This window comes from Quercus suber, unplaced genomic scaffold (assembly GCF_002906115.3).
Source record: "Quercus suber isolate HL8 unplaced genomic scaffold, Cork oak 2.0 scaffold_451, whole genome shotgun sequence".
Classification (NCBI taxonomy): domain Eukaryota; kingdom Viridiplantae; phylum Streptophyta; class Magnoliopsida; order Fagales; family Fagaceae; genus Quercus; species Quercus suber.
In genome coordinates this window covers 220,642-243,134 of record NW_027069902.1, presented here as the reverse complement: position 1 = coordinate 243,134, position 22,493 = coordinate 220,642, and the positions used below count along the sequence as shown (strand labels likewise).

At 34.1% G+C, this 22,493-nt stretch overlaps 3 protein-coding genes across 3 annotated transcripts; 2 read left to right on the top strand and 1 right to left on the bottom strand.

Annotated features, from left to right (window-relative positions):
* Nucleotides 1-229: 229 nt before the first annotated feature.
* On the top strand, nt 230-8,606 carry LOC112018943 (sucrose synthase 3). The gene is made up of 15 exons (XM_065762298.1): nt 230-549; nt 659-791; nt 1,657-1,808; nt 1,936-2,128; nt 2,424-2,542; nt 2,727-2,943; nt 3,112-3,207; nt 3,322-3,495; nt 4,767-4,883; nt 4,985-5,151; nt 6,493-6,717; nt 7,221-7,542; nt 7,621-7,865; nt 7,943-8,081; nt 8,310-8,606. The coding sequence occupies exons 1-15, from the start codon at nt 446-448 to the stop codon at nt 8,352-8,354; spliced, it is 2,448 nt and encodes an 815-aa protein (XP_065618370.1). The 5' UTR covers nt 230-445; the 3' UTR covers nt 8,355-8,606.
* Nucleotides 8,607-11,218: 2,612 nt separating this feature from the next.
* Nucleotides 11,219-12,323, top strand: LOC136062770 (sucrose synthase 3-like). The gene is made up of 4 exons (XM_065762299.1): nt 11,219-11,259; nt 11,338-11,582; nt 11,660-11,798; nt 12,027-12,323. Exons 2-4 carry the CDS (start codon nt 11,380-11,382, stop codon nt 12,069-12,071), a joined length of 387 nt encoding a protein of 128 aa, XP_065618371.1. The 5' UTR covers nt 11,219-11,259; nt 11,338-11,379; the 3' UTR covers nt 12,072-12,323.
* Nucleotides 12,324-17,658: 5,335 nt separating this feature from the next.
* LOC112018942 (endoglucanase 17) lies at nt 17,659-20,711 on the bottom strand. Its single transcript, XM_024051478.2, has 8 exons — nt 20,109-20,711; nt 19,802-20,008; nt 19,495-19,695; nt 19,316-19,408; nt 19,065-19,226; nt 18,857-18,968; nt 18,596-18,759; nt 17,659-18,355 (listed from the first exon to the last, which is right to left on the bottom strand). Exons 1-8 carry the CDS (start codon nt 20,364-20,366, stop codon nt 18,023-18,025), a joined length of 1,530 nt encoding a protein of 509 aa, XP_023907246.1. The 5' UTR covers nt 20,367-20,711; the 3' UTR covers nt 17,659-18,022.
* Between the last annotated feature and the right edge of the window lie 1,782 nt (nt 20,712-22,493).

The following is a 22,493-nucleotide window of genomic DNA, read 5'->3' as shown; positions in this document are numbered from 1 at the left end:
TCTCAAGTTATAATCAGTGAAAATATAAACCCATATGAACCTACAAAATTTTCTCAATTGCTAATAACTCGAAATATAAAAGTTGGGATAAAAATTGTGCAATAAATTGCGGTTTTAGTATTTTTCTTTCCACAAAAAACAAAATTCCCACACTGTCAGTCTGTCACCTGTCTCTCTCTCTCAACTCACCACTCAAGTATTACCACCAGTTTTAGTTTTTGCTTTTCAACTTTCGCTTCAAAACCGCCTCAAAATTCAAACACCGCTTCTCTTCCATCCATTTCACTATCAATACTCTACTATATATAGCACTCAGACCCTGATACACTTTTTCTTCACACACCCTCTGATTCTAAAACCACAACCTTTTCTCTTCACTCTTTACTTTCTCACCACCATCATCATCATCATCACTGTAAACGCAGAAAGGAGAAATTTTGATATCATGTCTAAGTCTAACCCTAAGTTGGCTCGAATTCCCAGCATGAGAGAGAGAGTTGAAGACACTCTCTCTGCTCATCGAAACGAACTCGTTTCCCTTCTCTCCAGGTTTCCTTTTACTACTTTTCTTTCCTTGTCTCTCTGTCTCTGTTTTTTTTTTTTTTTTTTGTGGTTGAAAAGTCCATGATTAATTGAATGATGGGTTTGGTTTGAAAAGGTACGTGTCTCAAGGGAAAGGGATTTTGCAGCCGCACACGTTGATCGACGAGCTTGACAGTGTAATCGGCGATGACCCATCTCGCTTGAAACTCAAGGATGGTCCTTTTGGCGAGATCCTCAAATCTGCGCAGGTCTTTCTCTTTTCTCTATTCTCAGTTCTGTTTGTCTTTAACCTGCTGTGATTATTAGTAGCCGATTCATTTTATTTTTATCTTTGATCTTCATTATGAGATTTAAAGCCTTGGTTTTGATGCTGTGAAAACAGAGTCTTAGGTCTAAGGGTCTGTATAAACTAAAGTCTTTTGTTTTGGGGATTCATTTGTTTATTTATTTTGGGTATTAAAAAAGTGAAGTGAAAATTAAAGATTACAAAGGCGTGCGAGCAATGCTAGAGGCACAATAAATTTCACAATTTATGTTGCCTTTAGTACAACATAGTTTTCACGAGGACCCACTTCGCACATTACCATCAAGCACAACATGCCAACTCAACTGTTGTGTAAACTTTTATTTTTATTTTATTTTGTGTTACAAGACATGTTAGCTGCCAGCGTATTTGCTTGAGGCTGAGACCAGAAAAAAAGAGAGGAGAAGATTTTAGCAATTAAGCTAAAGCCAAATAGATCAAGCTTGTAAGTTGATTGTGTACAATGTTGTAAAATTTTGTGTCACAAGACTTATTGTAAGTTAAGCCATCAAACTTGTAGTGTTCACAAGCTCCAGATTTCATTTTTGTTCCTTGAATTGTAAACTTTTTGCCTCACAATGTGTACGGGTGCGCTGCCCTCTGTAATTGAGAAGGGCCTATATCCATCTCCTCTTTTCCTTCTTGGGTGGTAAATCCTGAAGTTGGAGATGTTTTGGAGCCGTCCCCTGTTTTTCCTTAGTACATTCTTATTCATAAAAATTTTTAAAATAATAATAATAGTGAAAGGTATACAGAACTTTGTATTCTTGGGAATGAAATTGTAACTTTGTAGTTGATTTTGGTGACAGGAAGCCATAATTCTGCCTCCATTTGTGGCTATAGCAATTCGCCCAAGACCTGGTGTTTGGGAATATGTTCGTGTCAATGTCTATGAACTCAGTGTGGAGCAACTGGATGTTTCTGAATATCTTCACTTCAAAGAAACACTTGTAGATGGGCCGTAAGCAATTTTCATGCTTTAGAAATTTAACTTTTACAAAGATGATAGATTATATTTATCTTTGCTTATTATAACCCTATGAATGTGTATTTATAACATACTGTTTTTGGTATTTATCATTTTTTAGGTCTGATGGCCGATATGTCCTTGAGCTCGATTTTGAGCCATTCAATGCAAATTTTCCTCGCCCCAATAGGTCTTCATCCATTGGCAATGGCGTTCAGTTCCTCAATCGTCACCTTTCTTCAAGTATGTTCCATAATAAAGATTCGTTGGCACCATTACTAGATTTCCTCCGAGCACACAAAATTAAAGGACATGTAAGTTTGCTAAGCAAGAGGCTTTCTCCAAATGTGGTTTTCATTTGCAGTGATGTGAGCTAAATTATAACTTTTATTATCTGTTCTATTCTTGGAAGTGTATTACAGTTGCAAGTTTACTGTTGTTTCTTGTTTTGCTTTAGTGTTGTTGCTTAATATTATTTTTTACGTGCTCTGGTTTGATTTTCTTTGGTATTAATACTGTGGAATAGAACATTTAGAAGAATTATTTGAAATCTTTCTTGGTATGAGAACTTTGAAGAGGTAAAATGATTTAATTGAGGATTATGTGCAGGGTTTGATGTTAAATGATCGGATACACAGCATATCACATCTTCAGTCTGCGCTGACTAAAGCTGAGGAATATATTTCTAAGCTTCCATCTGACACACCCTATTCTGACTTTGAACATGCGTAAGTTCTATAATTCTCTCACTTTCTATCTCCAAATGTATGGATGTATGAATGTATTTATAATTTTATATGTTTATCTGTTTGCACATCTTTCTCTCAGCATGTAGATAATTATGGGGAGACACCTCTAGAAAGATTTGATATGGTCCTGATATTTCTGGCTTTACTTGTCACTTGCATGCAGATTACAGGGAATGGGTTTTGAGAGAGGTTGGGGTGATACAGCAGAACGAGTAACGGAGATGATGCATCTTCTTTTGGACATCCTTCATGCTCCTGACCCATCTACATTAGAAACATTCCTTGGGAGAATACCTATGGTGTTTAATGTTGTTATTTTATCTCCACATGGTTACTTTGGGCAAGCAAATGTTTTAGGTTTACCAGACACTGGTGGCCAGGTATTCATAATTTTTTCTTTCTTCTTCCCATTACATAGATGGCAAATACTTTTTTGTATTTGCTGAGTGCATAGATTGGAAACACTTATCATACAATAGTGTTATTATGGTTATTGGCAAAAAATGCTGGAAATGCTTTTTTATATATTTATTTTTTAATGTGTGAAGGTTGTGTACATACTAGATCAAGTTCGTGCACTGGAGAATGAAATGCTTCTTAGAATACGGAGGCAAGGACTAGATATCACCCCTAGAATTCTTATTGTAAGTGTATTTATGCTTAGCTCTGGTCAGTAGACTTATTTTGCAGACCACCCCCCCCCCCCTTTTTTTTCCTGTGATTTAAATGTAATACTTTTTTGATGCTATTTCTCCAAGGTGACTAGGTTAATACCTGATGCAAAAGGAACCACATGCAACCAGCGGCTGGAACGAGTCAGTGGAACAGAACATGCACATATTTTGCGAGTTCCTTTTAGATCGGAGAAAGGAATTCTTCGTAAGTGGATCTCAAGATTTGATGTCTGGCCTTATCTGGAGACCTTTGCAGAGGTAAACTATTTTACATTTAGAGTGATTTACTCTTTTCATTAAGTTTTGTTTTAAATTGATGCTTCAACAACCAAGGTTGGTAATGCATATTTAAGCTACATCTTGGAATCATTTACATACTAGGTTTGTGCTCCATGCGAGAGAGAAAATGGTGTTCATAAATCACACTGAATTACCTTCTATAAAAAGAAGCACAAATTTAGGTAATACTTCTTTTGGGGGGGGGGGGGGGGGGGGTCCCCCCCCCCCCCCCCCCCTTTTTTTCTGTGATTTAAATGTAATACTTTTTTTATGCTATTTCTCCAAGGTGACTAGGTTAATACCTGATGCAAAAGGAACCACATGCAACCAGCGGCTGGAACGAGTCAGTGGAACGGAACATGCACATATTTTGCGAGTTCCTTTTAGATCGGAGAAAGGAATTCTTCGTAAGTGGATCTCAACATTTGATGTCTGGCCTTATCTGGAGACCTTTGCAGAGGTAAACTATTTTACATTTAGAGTGATTCACTCTTTTCATTAAGTTTTGTTTTAAATTGATGCTTCAACAACCAAGGTTGGTAATGCATATTTAAGCTACATCTTGGAATCATTTACATACTAGGTTTGTGCTCCATGTGAGAGAGAAAATGGTGTTCATAAATCACACTGAATTACCTTCTATAAAAAGAAGCACAAATTTAGGTAATACTTCTTTTGGGGGGGAAAGAAGTGAAAGCAAAAATTAGACCAGATAAATTTTTGATCTTGTTTGCCCAATCAGCTTTGCTTACAAACATTAAGTTGAATTAATAAAACCTAATGCACCTATTACCACTTCGCAGTTAGTGATGTCGCCTATTCTGATTCCACCACCCTAGATCAAAACCAACATGACACCACCACTACCGTCATTTCATCAATATGCTTTCAACAAAATTATCTTGACCACTCCATTAACTCCTGCATGTCTTATCATTACTTTGATTTTGATTACCACCCTGTCAATCTGCTGCTGTGATTCCGCTGTTCTCATTGGACCAGCTCTACTCATGTTACTATATTCATAACTATGTGGTGCCACCAAGCCATGCCATGCCACTGTGGCCTGAGTACCATTTCTGCCACCATCACCACCTCCTTTGTTTTGCAATCTGTCAGACACTCATCTATTTGTACAGGCTTATAGAAAGCTGAAATATCTTTTAATTAAATTTTTGCTTATTTTATTGTTTACATGCTTTCTCATAATTTGTTGTGTCATATACATTCCTGCTTATGTATTTGATCAGGATGCAGCTAGCGAACTTGTTGCTGAGTTACAGGGCTTACCAGATTTTATTATAGGAAACTACAGTGATGGGAATCTTGTTTCATCCCTGTTAGCTCATAAAATGGGAGTCACACAGGTTAGTAACGACTTTCTGGTATTCTGATAATGCAAATGGGACGTTCAAATTATTATCTTCTTAGAATGCAATCTAATTGTTATAAGCTTTGATATGTGTAGTGTACAATTGCACATGCATTGGAGAAAACAAAATACCCAGATTCGGATATCTATTGGAAGAAGTTTGAGGGTAAATACCATTTCTCATGTCAATTCACTGCTGATCTAATAGCCATGACCAATGCTGATTTTATCATCACCAGTACATACCAGGAGATTGCAGGAACGTAAGTCTCTTCCTTATGCTGTAGGGTATTGATCTTCATATGTTGGTGTACTATTTAGTTTGAATTTTTATGTTTGAATTCAAAAAATCTAGTTTTATTTTTGCTTGGTTGAAGCTTATGACTAATTGAATCTGTAGATAAAATAAATTGCATAATTACTCATACATGTAACATAGAACAAATGTGCTTGCACATGGCATGTGTCACCCACTTCTTTTTATTTTTAATTGGTGTGTCTCTTGTCTTAGATGTGGCTACACTCTTTTTAGCTGAATGGAAAAACACAAAACAAACAGTGCTTTAGTCCCCAGACAGAATAAAAGAGGGAATAGGCTCAGAGAAGTCATTTACCAATGCCCATCTACAGCGCCTATGAGCTAAAGAACTACATTTCTGGTTTGAGAGGATACTAATACAGGAATCTTTGCAGAGATGCAACTGTATAATATAACCAGTGTTTGAGAGAATACTGATTCGGGAATCTTTCATATATTGGTTTGGGAGGACTGATTGACATCTTTTAAGACATTATTAATCAATAATTATTCCATGTGTGGCATAGTAGGGTTCTTAGTTACATTGGTAAAGCTCAATTTTAAGAGCATATTAAGGAGAATCTATACACTTTAATAGCTCCTCAGGCCATCTAGTTTAGGAGATTCCAAAGTCTTGCTTTGAGGAGCCAAAAAAAATTAGAGAACTGTGCTGGAAGCAGTATGTTTACATGTGGAAAAATAAGGGTGGAGCTTGTGTCCAGTGGCCAATGCCATTGGACACGTTGCGATGCGGACACGTGGAGCCGGACCTGAAAAATAAAATAGAGGGGAGAAAAGAGAAAACAGGGAAGGGGGGGGGGGGGGGTCCTTAGTTAACAGGTAACTTTCTTTCTTTAAGGTAGCTGCTAGATCTTACTCAGTAAAATTTGTGTAAAAATGCACTGATATCGTTATATTGTTATTCAGGATGTTCTTCTGCCCAAAATAGATTTCCTTAATCCAGTTCCAATTATTGGCTCAATGATGATTACTTTATTTTATTAGGCAAATACACACAAATCACAAATGTTCAGGATTGGATGCATGTCCTCACCCTCCATCTCTTGTTTATTGGGGGAGATATGCCATTTGGTCCAACGAATGCTGGCATTTACTTATGTTTATTTCCAGTATCAGACTTGTCAACTAAATTTGCCTGCCTTTGCTATCATAGAAAAGGCTTACTTAAGCATCAACTCTGCATTAAGAAACTGAAAATTTTGTTTATGCAACTGAGTGATGCCTCCTTAATACTTTAGTAATGCTAGTCAAATCAGATGCTTAACTTGTATGCACTTTGTTTCAGAAAAAATACTGTTGGCCAGTATGAGAGCCACACAGCTTTCACTCTTCCAGGGCTGTACCGAGTTGTTCATGGCATTGATGTTTTCGACCCAAAGTTCAATATTGTCTCTCCTGGGGCAGATATGTGCATATATTTCCCATATTCTGAAAAGGAAAAACGACTTACAGCTCTACATGATTCAATTGAAAAGTTGTTATATGATCCTGAGCAAAATGATGAGCACATGTGAGTCTTTTTCATTCTAAACTTTTCTACAGTTTACATAAATTTCTTTTATGGCATAGATAATCAATGAATAATTCACCTGATCAATAGTTCATAAGTATTCTGTATCTAGGATTCACAGTGGTTGCGGATTACAGAAGGAACAGAGCAGGATAATTGTCTCTTTTAAACATAGAATGGAAGAAAAACAGGAAAATGTGTCTATTATTTTCTGTTTTAGTTTTTAGTACTCTTAATCATTTGCACTTCTCAGTTTTTGGTGCCAATACTTCTGCAAATTATGACCAACTAAATTATAAAAGAGGTACAAATGTGTACATGTACTTGTCAAAAGTTCCATGCTTATTTCTACTCATTCTTATCATCCTAGTTAATGAATAGTCAAAAAGGTTAAGGTTAAGTTATGAAGCCTACTATTTTGACTGATGATAGAGTTCTCTTTATAGAACTTCATATTAGAAATGGTGGGTAATAAACAGCTAATCTTTTATTTGTATTGTCAGTGGTACATTGAGTGATCGATCAAAGCCCATAATTTTTACCATGGCAAGGCTGGACCATGTGAAAAACATAACAGGGTTGGTTGAATTGTATGGTAAGAGCACCAAATTGAGGGAACTGGTAAATCTTGTGGTGGTTGGGGGCTATTTTGATGTAAATAGGTCCAAAGACAGAGAAGAAATTGAAGAAATTGAGAAGATGCATCTTCTTATGAAGGAATATAAGTTAGATGGTCAAATTCGATGGATATCAGCCCAAATGAATCGAGCACGTAATGGTGAGCTATATCGCTACATAGCAGATACAAAAGGTGCTTTTGTTCAGGTATATAATGTAGTGTTCTTTCTTGGATTTGCAAGTCCTAAGGCATTAGTCTAAAGTTTCCTTTTTTATGATTTGCAGCCTGCATTTTATGAAGCATTTGGACTTACAGTCGTGGAGGCAATGACTTGTGGCCTTCCCACATTTGCCACTTGCCATGGTGGTCCTGCTGAGATTATTGAGCATGGTATATCAGGGTTTCACATTGATCCGTATCACCCTGACCAAGCTGCTGCACTTATGGCAGATTTCTTTCAAAAATGCAAGGAAGATCCAAGTTATTGGGAAAAAATTTCTGATGGGGGACTCCAAAGAATTTATGAGAGGTTGTCTTTCTTGATGAAATTGGTTATTTACTGCAATGTATTATGTGTGGCTTACTGTGAAAATTATAAAATCATAGGTATACGTGGAAGATTTATTCTGAAAGGCTAATGACGTTAGCTGGAGTTTATGGCTTCTGGAAGTATGTTTCAAAACTAGAGCGGCGTGAGACTCGTCGATACCTTGAGATGTTCTACATTCTTAAGTGCCGTGATTTGGTGAGTGCTTCAAAATTTGCTTCCTACAAATACAATACATGGCTAATATTGTAGAGAAATTTAGGGAAGGCATGTGCTTATCATTATTACTCCAAAAATCTCCATTGACTTGGATAAAGCAGTAACAGCAGTATTCTAATTTTCATTATCATGGATTAGATGTTTATTTATATTTAAGTTCTAAACTCATTAAATGTATAGAATTTCATCATGATTTCTTTGTTTCAGGTGAAAACTGTTCCTCTGGCAAGCGATGCCGATGACCCAAATTAAGCTGTGATTACTCATGCGAATCTGTACTCTGCAAACCCGTACCTTCACAGAGTATTAAGATTATGGACATAAATAAGGTTCTGTCTGTGTGTAGAATGTTATGTGTATTCTTCTCCATTGTCATTGTGCGGATGACTCATGTATCAGAATTGGAGAGATGCTTTTATGTGAAATAATGGCAAGGCTTTATGTTGGAAGAGAAAATGCTTATTAGATCGGTTATGTGGTAATCAATTTGCCAGGTTCTTTTCAGTCTCTTTGTTCCTCGCAATACTGCCAAAGAAACCTATTTTAACAGATAATGAATTTCGTCAAAATAAAGCAGCTTATTTTTTAGTTTACAGCAAACCTTAAAAACACTTGGAAGCCAGACTAAAGAGAAATGGAATGTTAAGAAGCCAATTCAAACCATGATGGAAACAGTTGTCCACAATTTTAATGGCTTAGACTCGTGAATCAGCATCATAGGCAGAAGCATGCTGTGTTGTCAATGAGCTGTGATTTTAATGATATTCTCCTCACAAGAATGGGTAGATAGCGAGGTTGTGGGTGGTATTGTATTCATAATATATGCAGCAGCAGCATGTATGGCTCAAATATGGCATAATACTCAAGTGATAGAGCTCGTCTTCTCTACCTTTTGCTAGGAAATTAACTTTAATTTGTTTGTTTAAACTTTGTATATCAGAGTATCAGACTCAAGTCAGTATTCCAAACACCAGGAATTTCTAGGTGTAAGGTGTGAGTCACTCTTTGATGTAGGACTAGGCAGCCCCATTTGTGTTGAAAGGATCATTTAATGGATTTTAGTTGTAGACTTACAATTCCATTTTTAGTGTTTGTTTAGAAAACTTATTTAGGTTTTTTTTTGGCTAAAAGTACAATAAAATATACTTCTATTTTTTAAAAACTGTATATAAAAAGTAAAAAAATAAAAAGTTAACTTATATAATCTGGTCCATAGCATAATGTAAGGAATTTCCCACCGGAGCCACGGCCAAGTGGTAGTCTCTTCTCTTCTGGAAGACTCGAACTGGGACAGAGGCACTGGTAGGGTCTAAATTGGAATCTTATAGGAAATGTGGTCCTGGAATCAAAATTATCTTGGCGCTTTTAAGACAAAGTGGAGGAAAGGGAATGTCTTTAGGCCCTCAAAAATACCTCTTTCCCACCTTAGTTTTATTAGGGCTCTAGTCTCATTGTATAGCCCAGTTGGAGTCCTGGGGTCCTAATCTTTGTATCACAAAGAGGCAAGGTCCCAATTCTGACACCCTCTGTCACCCCTGCCAATCCAAAGAGAAACAGCTTTTTGACCACATGACCCACAACCCCAAACAACTTCACATGCTCAGCAAAATCTTTTTGCTTGATCCTCATCCCCCTGTCTTACATTCCCCTATTCTCAATGGTCAAAATACTCGAAACCTACAACGTTTTATGTATCCAATTAGAACATTATCCACCGACAATCACTTATATAATACTAATCACTTTTTAGTAGCATTTTTTTCCCGGTTTCTAGGTCAGGCCATTTAATAAAAGGTAGCTTATTTGCAGTAGGTTTCAGTTTGCAGGACTCCGGTTTGGACAGAAATAAAAAATTAAATTTATTTTACTATTTAATTTATTTTTATTATTATTTATGAGTTATATTTTATTTTTTTTACTATTTATAGCTAAAATATACTATTTTAATTATTTTTTATTTTTATTTACAGTATTTTTAATAATAAATTTTTAATTTCAACAAAATATAAATCAGGCCATTTAATAAGAATAACTTATTTGCAGTAGTTTTTTGTCATAGAATAAAATATCTAAAATTAAATTTTTTATTTATTAAAAAAATTAATTAATGTCTTGGTATAATGATAAAATATTATCATCAAGAATAGACGATGTCATTGAGACTATTTCTAAAAAAATAATATAACTTATTAACTTTTAATGACATATAATGGAATCACGACTTGGCTCATTCCTCTTTCTTTTTCTTCCCAAGTCCATCGTATCTTATGTCCTTATTATCTTAATTTCCTGCGTAATTAACGGAAACCCCACACAAAATACAAAGATAGAGACAGTGAAAGAAAGAGGTTTTAAAAGTTAATTACAAGTTAAACAGTAAAGGACAAATTGCAAATTCCCGGAACATTATCCACTGACAATCACTTTTTAGTAGCATTTTTTGTCCGGTTTCTAGGTCAGGCCATTTAATAAGATAGCTCATTTGCAGTAGGTTTCAGTTATTTCAGTTTTTCCCGTTTCTAGGTCAGGCCATTAAATAAGATAGTTTTTTTTTTTTGGTTAAATATAAGATAGTTTATTTGCAGTAGTTTCTTGTTGCATAATAAAATATTTAAAATTTAGGTACGTTTGTTACCTTGTTTGTATTTTTTAAAAATATGTGTGGATAAAAAAATGTGAAAATATGTGTAATATTATTTAAAAATTGAAAATAGTTGTTTAAGTGCATATACCCCTCAACCTTGCCTTTACTACTAACTAGATGTAAATTCACGCGATGCATAAAAATATATGATTACTTTGTAATTGTGGTATGACGTATAATTTGTTCTCTCTAAGAGTCTATTTGAGATTCGTTTATTTTACTAAAACTGAAATTTTTTTGCTAAAAATAATGTAGATAAAGGTAAAAGTTAACTCAAATAGTAAAGTGAGACCCATGAATAGTACCAAAAAGTGCAGTAGGCCCACGAATAGTAACAAAAATAGGCTGAATAATAAAATAAATTGGCTTTTTGATTTGGAGACAAACACACACTAAAAATAAAAATAAAAATTCTAAAATTATTTTTTATCTATCCATCTTTATGTGTGTGTGTATATATATATATATATTCTATATCGCTACATAGCAGATACAAAAGGTGCTTTTGTTCAGGTATATAATGTAGTGTTCTTTCTTGGATTTGCAAGTCCTAAGGCATTAGTCTAAAGTTTCCTTTTTTATGATTTGCAGCCTGCATTTTATGAAGCATTTGGACTTACAGTCGTGGAGGCAATGACTTGTGGCCTTCCCACATTTGCCACTTGCCATGGTGGTCCTGCTGAGATTATTGAGCATGGTATATCAGGGTTTCACATTGATCCGTATCACCCTGACCAAGCTGCTGCACTTATGGCAGATTTCTTTCAAAAATGCAAGGAAGATCCAAGTTATTGGGAAAAAATTTCTGATGGGGGACTCCAAAGAATTTATGAGAGGTTGTCTTTCTTGATGAAATTGGTTATTTACTGCAATGTATTATGTGTGGCTTACTGTGAAAATTATAAAATCATAGGTATACGTGGAAGATTTATTCTGAAAGGCTAATGACGTTAGCTGGAGTTTATGGCTTCTGGAAGTATGTTTCAAAACTAGAGCGGCGTGAGACTCGTCGATACCTTGAGATGTTCTACATTCTTAAGTGCCGTGATTTGGTGAGTGCTTCAAAATTTGCTTCCTACAAATACAATACATGGCTAATATTGTAGAGAAATTTAGGGAAGGCATGTGCTTATCATTATTACTCCAAAAATCTCCATTGACTTGGATAAAGCAGTAACAGCAGTATTCTAATTTTCATTATCATGGATTAGATGTTTATTTATATTTAAGTTCTAAACTCATTAAATGTATAGAATTTCATCATGATTTCTTTGTTTCAGGTGAAAACTGTTCCTCTGGCAAGCGATGCCGATGACCCAAATTAAGCTGTGATTACTCATGCGAATCTGTACTCTGCAAACCCGTACCTTCACAGAGTATTAAGATTATGGACATAAATAAGGTTCTGTCTGTGTGTAGAATGTTATGTGTATTCTTCTCCATTGTCATTGTGCGGATGACTCATGTATCAGAATTGGAGAGATGCTTTTATGTGAAATAATGGCAAGGCTTTATGTTGGAAGAGAAAATGCTTATTAGATCGGTTATGTGGTAATCAATTTGCCAGGTTCTTTTCAGTCTCTTTGTTCCTCGCAATACTGCCAAAGAAACCTATTTTAACAGATAATGAATTTCGTCAAAATAAAGCAGCTTATTTTTTAGTTTACAGCAAACCTTAAAAACACTTGGAAGCCAGACTAAAGAGAAATGGAATGTTAAGAAGCCAATTCAAACCATGATGGAAACAGTTGTCCACAATTTTAATGGCTTAGACTCGTGAATCAGCATCATAGGCAGAAGCATGCTGTGTTGTCAATGAGCTGTGATTTTAATGATATTCTCCTCACAAGAATGGGTAGATAGCGAGGTTGTGGGTGGTATTGTATTCATAATATATGCAGCAGCAGCATGTATGGCTCAAATATGGCATAATACTCAAGTGATAGAGCTCGTCTTCTCTACCTTTTGCTAGGAAATTAACTTTAATTTGTTTGTTTAAACTTTGTATATCAGAGTATCAGACTCAAGTCAGTATTCCAAACACCAGGAATTTCTAGGTGTAAGGTGTGAGTCACTCTTTGATGTAGGACTAGGCAGCCCCATTTGTGTTGAAAGGATCATTTAATGGATTTTAGTTGTAGACTTACAATTCCATTTTTAGTGTTTGTTTAGAAAACTTATTTAGGTTTTTTTTTGGCTAAAAGTACAATAAAATATACTTCTATTTTTTAAAAACTGTATATAAAAAGTAAAAAAATAAAAAGTTAACTTATATAATCTGGTCCATAGCATAATGTAAGGAATTTCCCACCGGAGCCACGGCCAAGTGGTAGTCTCTTCTCTTCTGGAAGACTCGAACTGGGACAGAGGCACTGGTAGGGTCTAAATTGGAATCTTATAGGAAATGTGGTCCTGGAATCAAAATTATCTTGGCGCTTTTAAGACAAAGTGGAGGAAAGGGAATGTCTTTAGGCCCTCAAAAATACCTCTTTCCCACCTTAGTTTTATTAGGGCTCTAGTCTCATTGTATAGCCCAGTTGGAGTCCTGGGGTCCTAATCTTTGTATCACAAAGAGGCAAGGTCCCAATTCTGACACCCTCTGTCACCCCTGCCAATCCAAAGAGAAACAGCTTTTTGACCACATGACCCACAACCCCAAACAACTTCACATGCTCAGCAAAATCTTTTTGCTTGATCCTCATCCCCCTGTCTTACATTCCCCTATTCTCAATGGTCAAAATACTCGAAACCTACAACGTTTTATGTATCCAATTAGAACATTATCCACCGACAATCACTTATATAATACTAATCACTTTTTAGTAGCATTTTTTTCCCGGTTTCTAGGTCAGGCCATTTAATAAAAGGTAGCTTATTTGCAGTAGGTTTCAGTTTGCAGGACTCCGGTTTGGACAGAAATAAAAAATTAAATTTATTTTACTATTTAATTTATTTTTATTATTATTTATGAGTTATATTTTATTTTTTTTACTATTTATAGCTAAAATATACTATTTTAATTATTTTTTATTTTTATTTACAGTATTTTTAATAATAAATTTTTAATTTCAACAAAATATAAATCAGGCCATTTAATAAGAATAACTTATTTGCAGTAGTTTTTTGTCATAGAATAAAATATCTAAAATTAAATTTTTTATTTATTAAAAAAATTAATTAATGTCTTGGTATAATGATAAAATATTATCATCAAGAATAGACGATGTCATTGAGACTATTTCTAAAAAAATAATATAACTTATTAACTTTTAATGACATATAATGGAATCACGACTTGGCTCATTCCTCTTTCTTTTTCTTCCCAAGTCCATCGTATCTTATGTCCTTATTATCTTAATTTCCTGCGTAATTAACGGAAACCCCACACAAAATACAAAGATAGAGACAGTGAAAGAAAGAGGTTTTAAAAGTTAATTACAAGTTAAACAGTAAAGGACAAATTGCAAATTCCCGGAACATTATCCACTGACAATCACTTTTTAGTAGCATTTTTTGTCCGGTTTCTAGGTCAGGCCATTTAATAAGATAGCTCATTTGCAGTAGGTTTCAGTTATTTCAGTTTTTCCCGTTTCTAGGTCAGGCCATTAAATAAGATAGTTTTTTTTTTTTGGTTAAATATAAGATAGTTTATTTGCAGTAGTTTCTTGTTGCATAATAAAATATTTAAAATTTAGGTACGTTTGTTACCTTGTTTGTATTTTTTAAAAATATGTGTGGATAAAAAAATGTGAAAATATGTGTAATATTATTTAAAAATTGAAAATAGTTGTTTAAGTGCATATACCCCTCAACCTTGCCTTTACTACTAACTAGATGTAAATTCACGCGATGCATAAAAATATATGATTACTTTGTAATTGTGGTATGACGTATAATTTGTTCTCTCTAAGAGTCTATTTGAGATTCGTTTATTTTACTAAAACTGAAATTTTTTTGCTAAAAATAATGTAGATAAAGGTAAAAGTTAACTCAAATAGTAAAGTGAGACCCATGAATAGTACCAAAAAGTGCAGTAGGCCCACGAATAGTAACAAAAATAGGCTGAATAATAAAATAAATTGGCTTTTTGATTTGGAGACAAACACACACTAAAAATAAAAATAAAAATTCTAAAATTATTTTTTATCTATCCATCTTTATGTGTGTGTGTATATATATATATATATATATCATTTTAGTATTTGTTGTGTTTGATTGAAATTTTTTTTTTTTGAGGTAGTCTGTATTTTTCTAAACTATATTATGGTACGATGTGTTTTCCCTTTTTTTTTTTTTCTTACAACTAAACTCTTTAAGTTTCAAATATATTATTAAAATTTCTCATTTTTTAAATGAGATATTGTAATAATTAAAACTCATCACAAAATTACACTTGATATTACTTAAGTAGTTGAGAAACACATTCAAATACATAGCAAGATTGTATTTTGATATAAATTCTAATTTTCACCTTCAAAATAACTAAGTATTATGTCAAACAAAAATTAAACAAAAGCTATAAGATAGAGAGAAAAGACTTGTGATGGAGAACTCAAAAACACACAAAATCGTATATTAACCAAAAATAGTGTTATAAAAAAATATGATGATTCATCAACCTAAAGTAAAGATATAAAACATAAAAAGAGAATAACAACCTTTTTTGGAAGAGACCTGAATTAGATAAATTTATAAAAAATAAGATAAGAAGAAGAATAGTCAAAATAAAAGATATAGTCACACCAAATTATCCAAGTCATGTTATGTAATTGAATAATATTATTTTCTTATATATTATCTTTATAATGCAATATGATAGCATTTAACAATCAAAGAAAAGAAAAAAGAAATATAACAACTTAAAGACAAAAAACCAAAAAGTTTGGAGCTTGAAATACAATGTAATCCTATTTATTTTTTGTATTGTATACATCAACCTAAAGTAGAGTTCTAAAGAACACACAATTCATCAACCTAAAAAAAAAAAAAAAAAAGAGAGAGAGAGAGAGAGAGAGAGAGAGAGAGAATAATAGTAGAGTTCTAAAGAATATGGAAATTCATCAATATAAAGTAAAGATACCAAAAAAAAAAACCAAAAGAAAAAGAAGAAAAACATGAGAGAGAGAGAGAGAGAGAGAGAGAGAGTAATAACCTTTTAATGTGATAAAATATGTATAGAGAGAGAGAGAGAGAATAATAAATTTGTAGTAACATGATAGAGATAAGAATAGTCAAAATAGAAAGAAAGATGAAGGGATAAAGAAAGAGTGATTTTAATGTTGATAATAGTGGGGAGATGAAAAGGTAAAAAGGAAGAAAGAATAAATAATCAAGAAAGAGTGTTATAAAAAAATACAATGATTCATCAACTTAAAGTTAAGTTGCAAGAAGGAATAAATAATCGAGAACAAAAATAATTACTTTTTTCAAGAGAGACCTGAATTAGATAAATTTATAGAAAATAAGATGAGAAGAAGAATAGTCAAAATAAAAGATATAGTCACACCAAATTATCCAAGTCATGTTATGTAATTGAATAATATTATATTTCTATATACTATCTTTATAATGCAATATGATATCATTTAACAATCAAAGAAAAAAAAAAAAAAAAGAAGGAAATATCACAACTTAAAAACACAAAACCAAAAAGTTTGGAACGTGAAGTACAATTTAATCCTATTTATTTTTTTGTAGTGGTATGCATCAACCTAAAGTAGAGTTCTAAAGAACAAACAAATTCATCAACCTAAAAAAAAAAAAAAAAAGGAGAGAGAGAGAGAGAGAGAGAGAGAATAATAGTAGAGTCCAAAGAACATGGAAATTCATCAACATAAAGTAAAGATACAAAAAAAAAATGAGAAAGAGAGAGAGAGAGTAATAACCTTTTTATGTGATAAAATATGTATAGAGTGAGAGAAAATAGCAAATTTATTGTAAGAGGATGAGGATAAGAATAGTTAAAATAAAAGGAAAACGAAGGGATAAAAGAAGAGTGATATTAATGTTGATAGTAGTGGGGAGATAAAAAGGTAAAAAGGAAGGGGAAAAGTTGGAGAAAATATAAAAATAAACTACAAAATTAATAAATAAATAAAAAGAGTAAAAAATAAGAGAGAAATGATTGAAAATAAGTAAGTGATATAGCCGTTGACGTAACTCAACTGGAGTGTAGTGATAATAAATCTTACATTTCAACTTTTAGATATATAGAGATATAGATAAGTGTTATGGTATGAGAATAAAAAGGCATCATATATCTCTAAAAAAATATGCTTTAACTGAAAATATCTCTAAAACAATAATATAACTTATTAACTTTTAACAATAATAAGAGCACTAATAGTAGTAGTACTAAATAATTTTTAGCAACAAAACTCAAAATAGCTGTGGAAGGTAAAATATATATATATATATATATATATATATATATATTTTTTTTTTTTTATATTCACACTACTTTTCTTATTTTATATTCTTTCTTTTGCAAATTCATTTTACGTTCACGCCATGTATTTGTGCAGTGATTCATTTTGCGTGTTCACACTACTTTTGCGTTCACGCCATGTATTTGTGCAGTGATTTATGCGGCTTTGACGATGATTGTAATTATGTTGTAGGGGGAGAATGAAATATTATTTTATTATATTATTTATATTATTTTATTGTATTAAAAGTTAAAATACTGAGAAGGTAAAATTTCTAAAAAATTAACTATGGTGCTGACGATGCTCTTAGGAACCACGACATGGCTTATTCTTCTTTCTTTTTCTTCCCAAGTCCAGCGTACCCTATGTCCTTATTATCTTAATTCCTGCGTAATTAACGGAAACCCCACACAAATACAAAGAAAGAGATAGAGAAAAAGAGAGAGGTTTTAAAAGTTAATTACAAGTTAAACAGTAAAGGACAAATTGCAAATTCCCAGAATGGGACTATCTTTCATTCATCCCCTTAAAAAAGCAACACAGTGGACTATATGTTGTGTCCACATCCTTTACATAGTAAAAACGCCGTTGATGGCACGAAATTTGCTCAAATCATCACAATAATAATAATGTATAAATATTAAATACTATCCAGCAGCCAAGACCATCTACCCCATTGACCATTGTGCTTCAAAGGTTTGGGGCTCGAGCCTTTGCTCTCCAACCTATAGGCTATTACGCGTGCACTCGATGAGAAATAAAAAAGACTTCGTCATCTAAACCACAAAAAGAGAGAAGAAGATGGGAGTTACTAGTTACTAGTTACTACTATAGGGTCTAATAAGACACTAGAGCTGGCCGAATGAGTGAGCAAGATAAGCCAATGACCCTACTAGAGGTGCGTTAATGTAAGTGGCTGGCTCTGACTGCTCATAGTCTGGCCTTTGATCTGGGAACCTATCATTCTGGTCGGGTCCACCGATAACTGCACCCACCAATATGTTTGGATTGGGGGATTGGGATTTCATGAAACTGAAGCCTGGAGAGCATTGGATCTTGGCTGGGTGTGATGCAACGGACGGTAGTGATGAGCCCCTGTGGTGTATCCTTTGTGGGTACCTTGGACCATAACCCACCATGTAGGACATCTTCAATGGGTTATCTCCTAGCAAGTAGTCCACCTGATAAAAACAATTTTAGAAATTGAAGTAAAAATCAATTATTGCCAAAATAGTAGGTTCATCTTTAAATTCTAGTTCACTATCACATGCAATTTAAGTTTATATTTGGCCCCAACAAAGGTTTTCGAGTTCTTTTAATGTGTCCAAGACTCCAAGTCCAACAGTGTAATTAGAATAAAACTGTTTTGGGCTCATGATTATGGTTAAGTGAAAGAGGAATGGTATTCTTATAGGCTGTACCTGTCTTTTGGCAAGGGCTCGGAGCCTATTTGGTGTGACAGTGATTCCACCACAGTCAACAAACTTGTGAGCAGTTGTTAAGTACTTGGCATAGGCTAAGAGCAGGAATGAAGTGGAGGTCACATACTGCATGTTGCTATCCCCCATCTTAAACAGAAGCCCACCTGTTTAGCATAGCACCAAAAAACCAAAATTAGCCATTACAAATTGGACAAGTACTCTTTGTGCGTATGTGCGAGTCTGTCAGAGAGAGAAAGAGACCTGGGGTATATTTGGCAGAAGAAAAAGGGGCCCCTGGTATAATAGAGCAAATGAAATTATCTGCATGACCCTTGTAGTCATGGAGTGATTGGACATTCTGGACAAGAAAAGCCTGAAAATACAAAAATTTACTATGGTAAAAACATTTACAAAGTGTTTGGTTAAATGCTTAAGATTAGAATTTTAAAAAAGTGAATAAAGTGGGGACCTTGGAGAGAAGAATTCTTGCCCCAACATGCTTGTTATCCCACCCAAAGAAATTGTCAAACTCTGCAGCTCCAAGGAGCTCTCCATTAACTTGAATGTAGTTGAGGAAAGCTGGATTTCTGGTAGCCTTGTGTAGCCAAGCAGCACCCCACAAAAGCTCATCCTAGCAAAATATTAAGACACCAAACAAAACTTTTAGTTCACTTATAACAGAAGCAACAATAAAGAGTTAAAAAGGGATAAAATGTTTACCTGATAACCAGAGAAAGAGCAATAAAAGGGACACACAACTTTCCTCAAACCATTGCTGTAGGGTGCTCTGTACTTATCAGCAAACTCAAACACCTAGATCCATGAACAAACATCATTAGGAGTGTTTAATTTGATTTTTTTTCAAAAACATTTTTGTTAGTCCAGTTAAAATTTTTTACCCTTATAGCCCGAGTGACCAAAAGATTGGAGTATGTTGGGTCACTTCTTCTGAAGACCAATGAAGCAGATGCAAGAGCAGCAGCAGTTTCAGCTGCTACATCAGAACCAGGAGAGTTCTTGTCTACCTTGAACACACTCCTTGGGGTATCCATGTCTTCAGGTCTCTCCCAACAAGCATGATCCTTGTTAGCATCACCCACCTGCAAATGTGCCCAAATGCAGCCACAAGAACCCAAAATGACATCTTGCTAAGAAACAAAATAGGCAGTAAAAAAAGTGACAATGCAGAACAGAGAGAGAACAAACCTGAACATAAATGGTGTCTGGATGTGCAGTGGCTTTGAGGAGGTAATCAGTGGCCCAACGAATGGCTTCTTTGGCATTCGGTAACTCACTTTTCATCAACCCACCAAACTCAATGACACTCCATGAAAGCATAGTGGTGGTGAAAGCCATAGGGAAACCAAACTTCACATTGTCCCCTGCATCATAGTATCCTCCAACCAAATCAACCTGCATTTCAAGTTTCACATCCCAAAAATGAGCAAAACCCAGTTCACATTATCCACAACAAAATCAAAAAAGAGAAAAGAAACAAGGTTTTGTTAATTACATGCATAGCTGCGCCATCTGAGAGACCAGAGTTCCTCCTCCAAGTGATTCTCTGGTTAGAAGGGAGGCTTCCAGACCTTTGGCCTTCAAAGAAGAGTATTGATTTGGTGAGAGCATCTCTGTAGTTATGACTGGCAAAGTGAGGGTGGTGGTGGTGGTGATAAGGGTAGTTATGGTGGACAGGGTAGGCATTGATAGTGAAGAAATGAAAGAGAAAGAAGAAGCAGAGCAGAGTAAAAGAGTAAAGAGAGAGAGCCATTTTGGGTTTCCCAAACCAATAAAAGAACCAACCAACCAGCAACTAACCTGCAAAACAGCAGTAGAGTAGAACCTGTGGCCTCACTATGCCTTGGTATTTATAAAGCAAAAGCTGCCTCTCTAACTTCCTGTGTGGCTAGTGAGTAGTACAATAATTAAGTCCACATCCTCCAACAGGGTTTGGCTTTAATAAAAAGATTTTACTAATGAGTACCTTCCCTTGGTGTGGGGATTTCTTTTTAGGTTATATTGGTTAACTGTAACTACCCTTTTTCTCTTAAAGATGGGTACTTGGGTTAATTTCATGTAATGTCAATTCAGAGGGCTTGCCTTTGCCCAGAAGGTAGGAACGACATTCAGGGGCATTAATGGCTAAGCAGGAGAGGTCACATGGGAATTTTAATTACATTGGTGCTACAAAGAAAGAAGACTAAAATAAAGATTCCAATTTTGCTATAAAGTCCAATTGGATTGTGAAATTTGTGCCAATGATAGGTCCCTCGCTTGGAGCTTCTCGCAAAGGATGTTATCCAGATTATCAAACACATCAAGCATAGTTCAGCCAAAAAAAAAAAAAAAACACATTCAGCACAGAACCTACTATGCATTAAGCAATGGTTTTAACTTTTAACATAAAAATATGGGCATTGCATTCCTCTCTCTCTCTCTCTCCACCCAAAAAGGTATTTATTACATTCTTTTATTAGTAATCAAAAACACAGACAAAGTTCTGGGTGGTGAATCTGGTGATTCTTCTCCAACAAAAAAATAAAGTTATTCATGATTCGTACACGAATTTGCAGCACTTATTAAGATGGTTGAATGGTAGCAGCATTTAACCTTTAGGATTTATAAACTATTGGATCAACTTAATCATTGGAAAAGTTCATGTGTAACTCTTTTTTTTTTAATAAATTGTTGATACGATAAATAGTTAGCTATTGATAATTAAAAAAGTGAGGTTAGTAATGAATCTAAATGAAAACCAATAAAAAATTTCATATTTATAATTTGTAAAAAATGTTGTAAAACAGGTAGTAGTGATGACATTATTCAACTTTAAATTTTCATATAGCTATATATAAAATAAATAAAATATATATATATATATATATATTTTGGGGGAGGGAGGTTCTGACAAAAAGATATGATGTACATTCATGATTATTTGAGATTACAAAGGGGCAACAGATGCTATAACAGATAAATAATTGCAATCAATGGAGTCAATTTTGTAATAGAGACTGTTTCAATTTGATTAAAAGAACAAAATATTTTAATAACAATTAATATCAATGTATCATTTTAGGGTTACTATAGTCGCCAAATATTGCACTCCCCTAAAAGTATAATGGAACTGTCTCCAACAACTCTAGAATTGAGTCCAACAACTTTGGAATTGAGTTTAAAGGGGAGTTCTTGCCCATAATTTGAGGCAGAGTCAGAGACTAAAAGAATCTTCAAAATTGTTGTCAGTGAAAGGTGATGAACATGGATATGGGTTTGATGCTTATACTCAAATCGGTGTCGGAGAAAGGTGGTGAACATAAGCATGCAGGTGATGTTGAAAATCCTTTAAGTTCTATAAGCGAGTCACTAAGGGGTCAATAAAGGCCCAAGCATATGGATGTAGTACAATGGATATAGCACTTAAATCAAGAGATATAGATAAGCTAAGGCAGATTTGATTTTGATCCCTATTTTACATGATACCATTACCAACACCAGTCACCATCTCTATCCAAAAAAAAAGAGTCACCAGCCCTACCATCCCACAAAATCAAAAAATTGGAGTACCATTACCATTTTTATCGCCAATTACCTTTAAAAAAGAAGATCCTATCATTGTTCTCTTTTATGATTTTTTGAGTGCTTTGGATATAGAAGGATATAAACGGTTCTTGACAATTGTGCTAAAAATTTGATGTGCAATTTAATGGTAGTAAAGAATATTCCATTGAAAATTATATATTGATATCCTTCATATTATTCACAGCTATGTGGTGTGACATAATATATTAATATGTATGACAAGAAACTGAGGTAATCAGAAAGGGAAGCAATATATCATTTGTACTTAATTAGACAAACTTTGATGCAGCTATTGTCGAAGAAAAAACTTGCACTG

What these genes read in the sequence shown, in the direction of transcription:
- LOC112018943 (XM_065762298.1), top strand. Translation starts at nt 446, where the DNA reads ATGTCTAAGTCTAACCCTAAGTTGGCTCGAATTCCCAGCATGAGAGAG. An exon ending in ATAAAATGGGAGTCACACAG is followed by an intron (nt 4,884 to 4,984) that starts GTTAGTAACGAC and finishes TGATATGTGTAG; the next exon opens with TGTACAATTGCACATGCATT. An exon ending in TACCAGGAGATTGCAGGAAC is followed by an intron (nt 5,152 to 6,492) that starts GTAAGTCTCTTC and finishes ACTTTGTTTCAG; the next exon opens with AAAAAATACTGTTGGCCAGT.
- LOC136062770 (XM_065762299.1), top strand. Translation starts at nt 11,380, where the DNA reads ATGACTTGTGGCCTTCCCACATTTGCCACTTGCCATGGTGGTCCTGCT. An exon ending in CTCCAAAGAATTTATGAGAG is followed by an intron (nt 11,583 to 11,659) that starts GTTGTCTTTCTT and finishes ATAAAATCATAG; the next exon opens with GTATACGTGGAAGATTTATT. An exon ending in TTCTTAAGTGCCGTGATTTG is followed by an intron (nt 11,799 to 12,026) that starts GTGAGTGCTTCA and finishes TCTTTGTTTCAG; the next exon opens with GTGAAAACTGTTCCTCTGGC.
- LOC112018942 (XM_024051478.2), bottom strand. Translation starts at nt 20,366, where the DNA reads ATGGCTCTCTCTCTTTACTCTTTTACTCTGCTCTGCTTCTTCTTTCTC. An exon ending in TGGTCACTCGGGCTATAAGG is followed by an intron (nt 19,409 to 19,494) that starts GTAAAAAATTTT and finishes TCATGGATCTAG; the next exon opens with GTGTTTGAGTTTGCTGATAA. An exon ending in TTCTGCCAAATATACCCCAG is followed by an intron (nt 18,760 to 18,856) that starts GTCTCTTTCTCT and finishes TATGCTAAACAG; the next exon opens with GTGGGCTTCTGTTTAAGATG.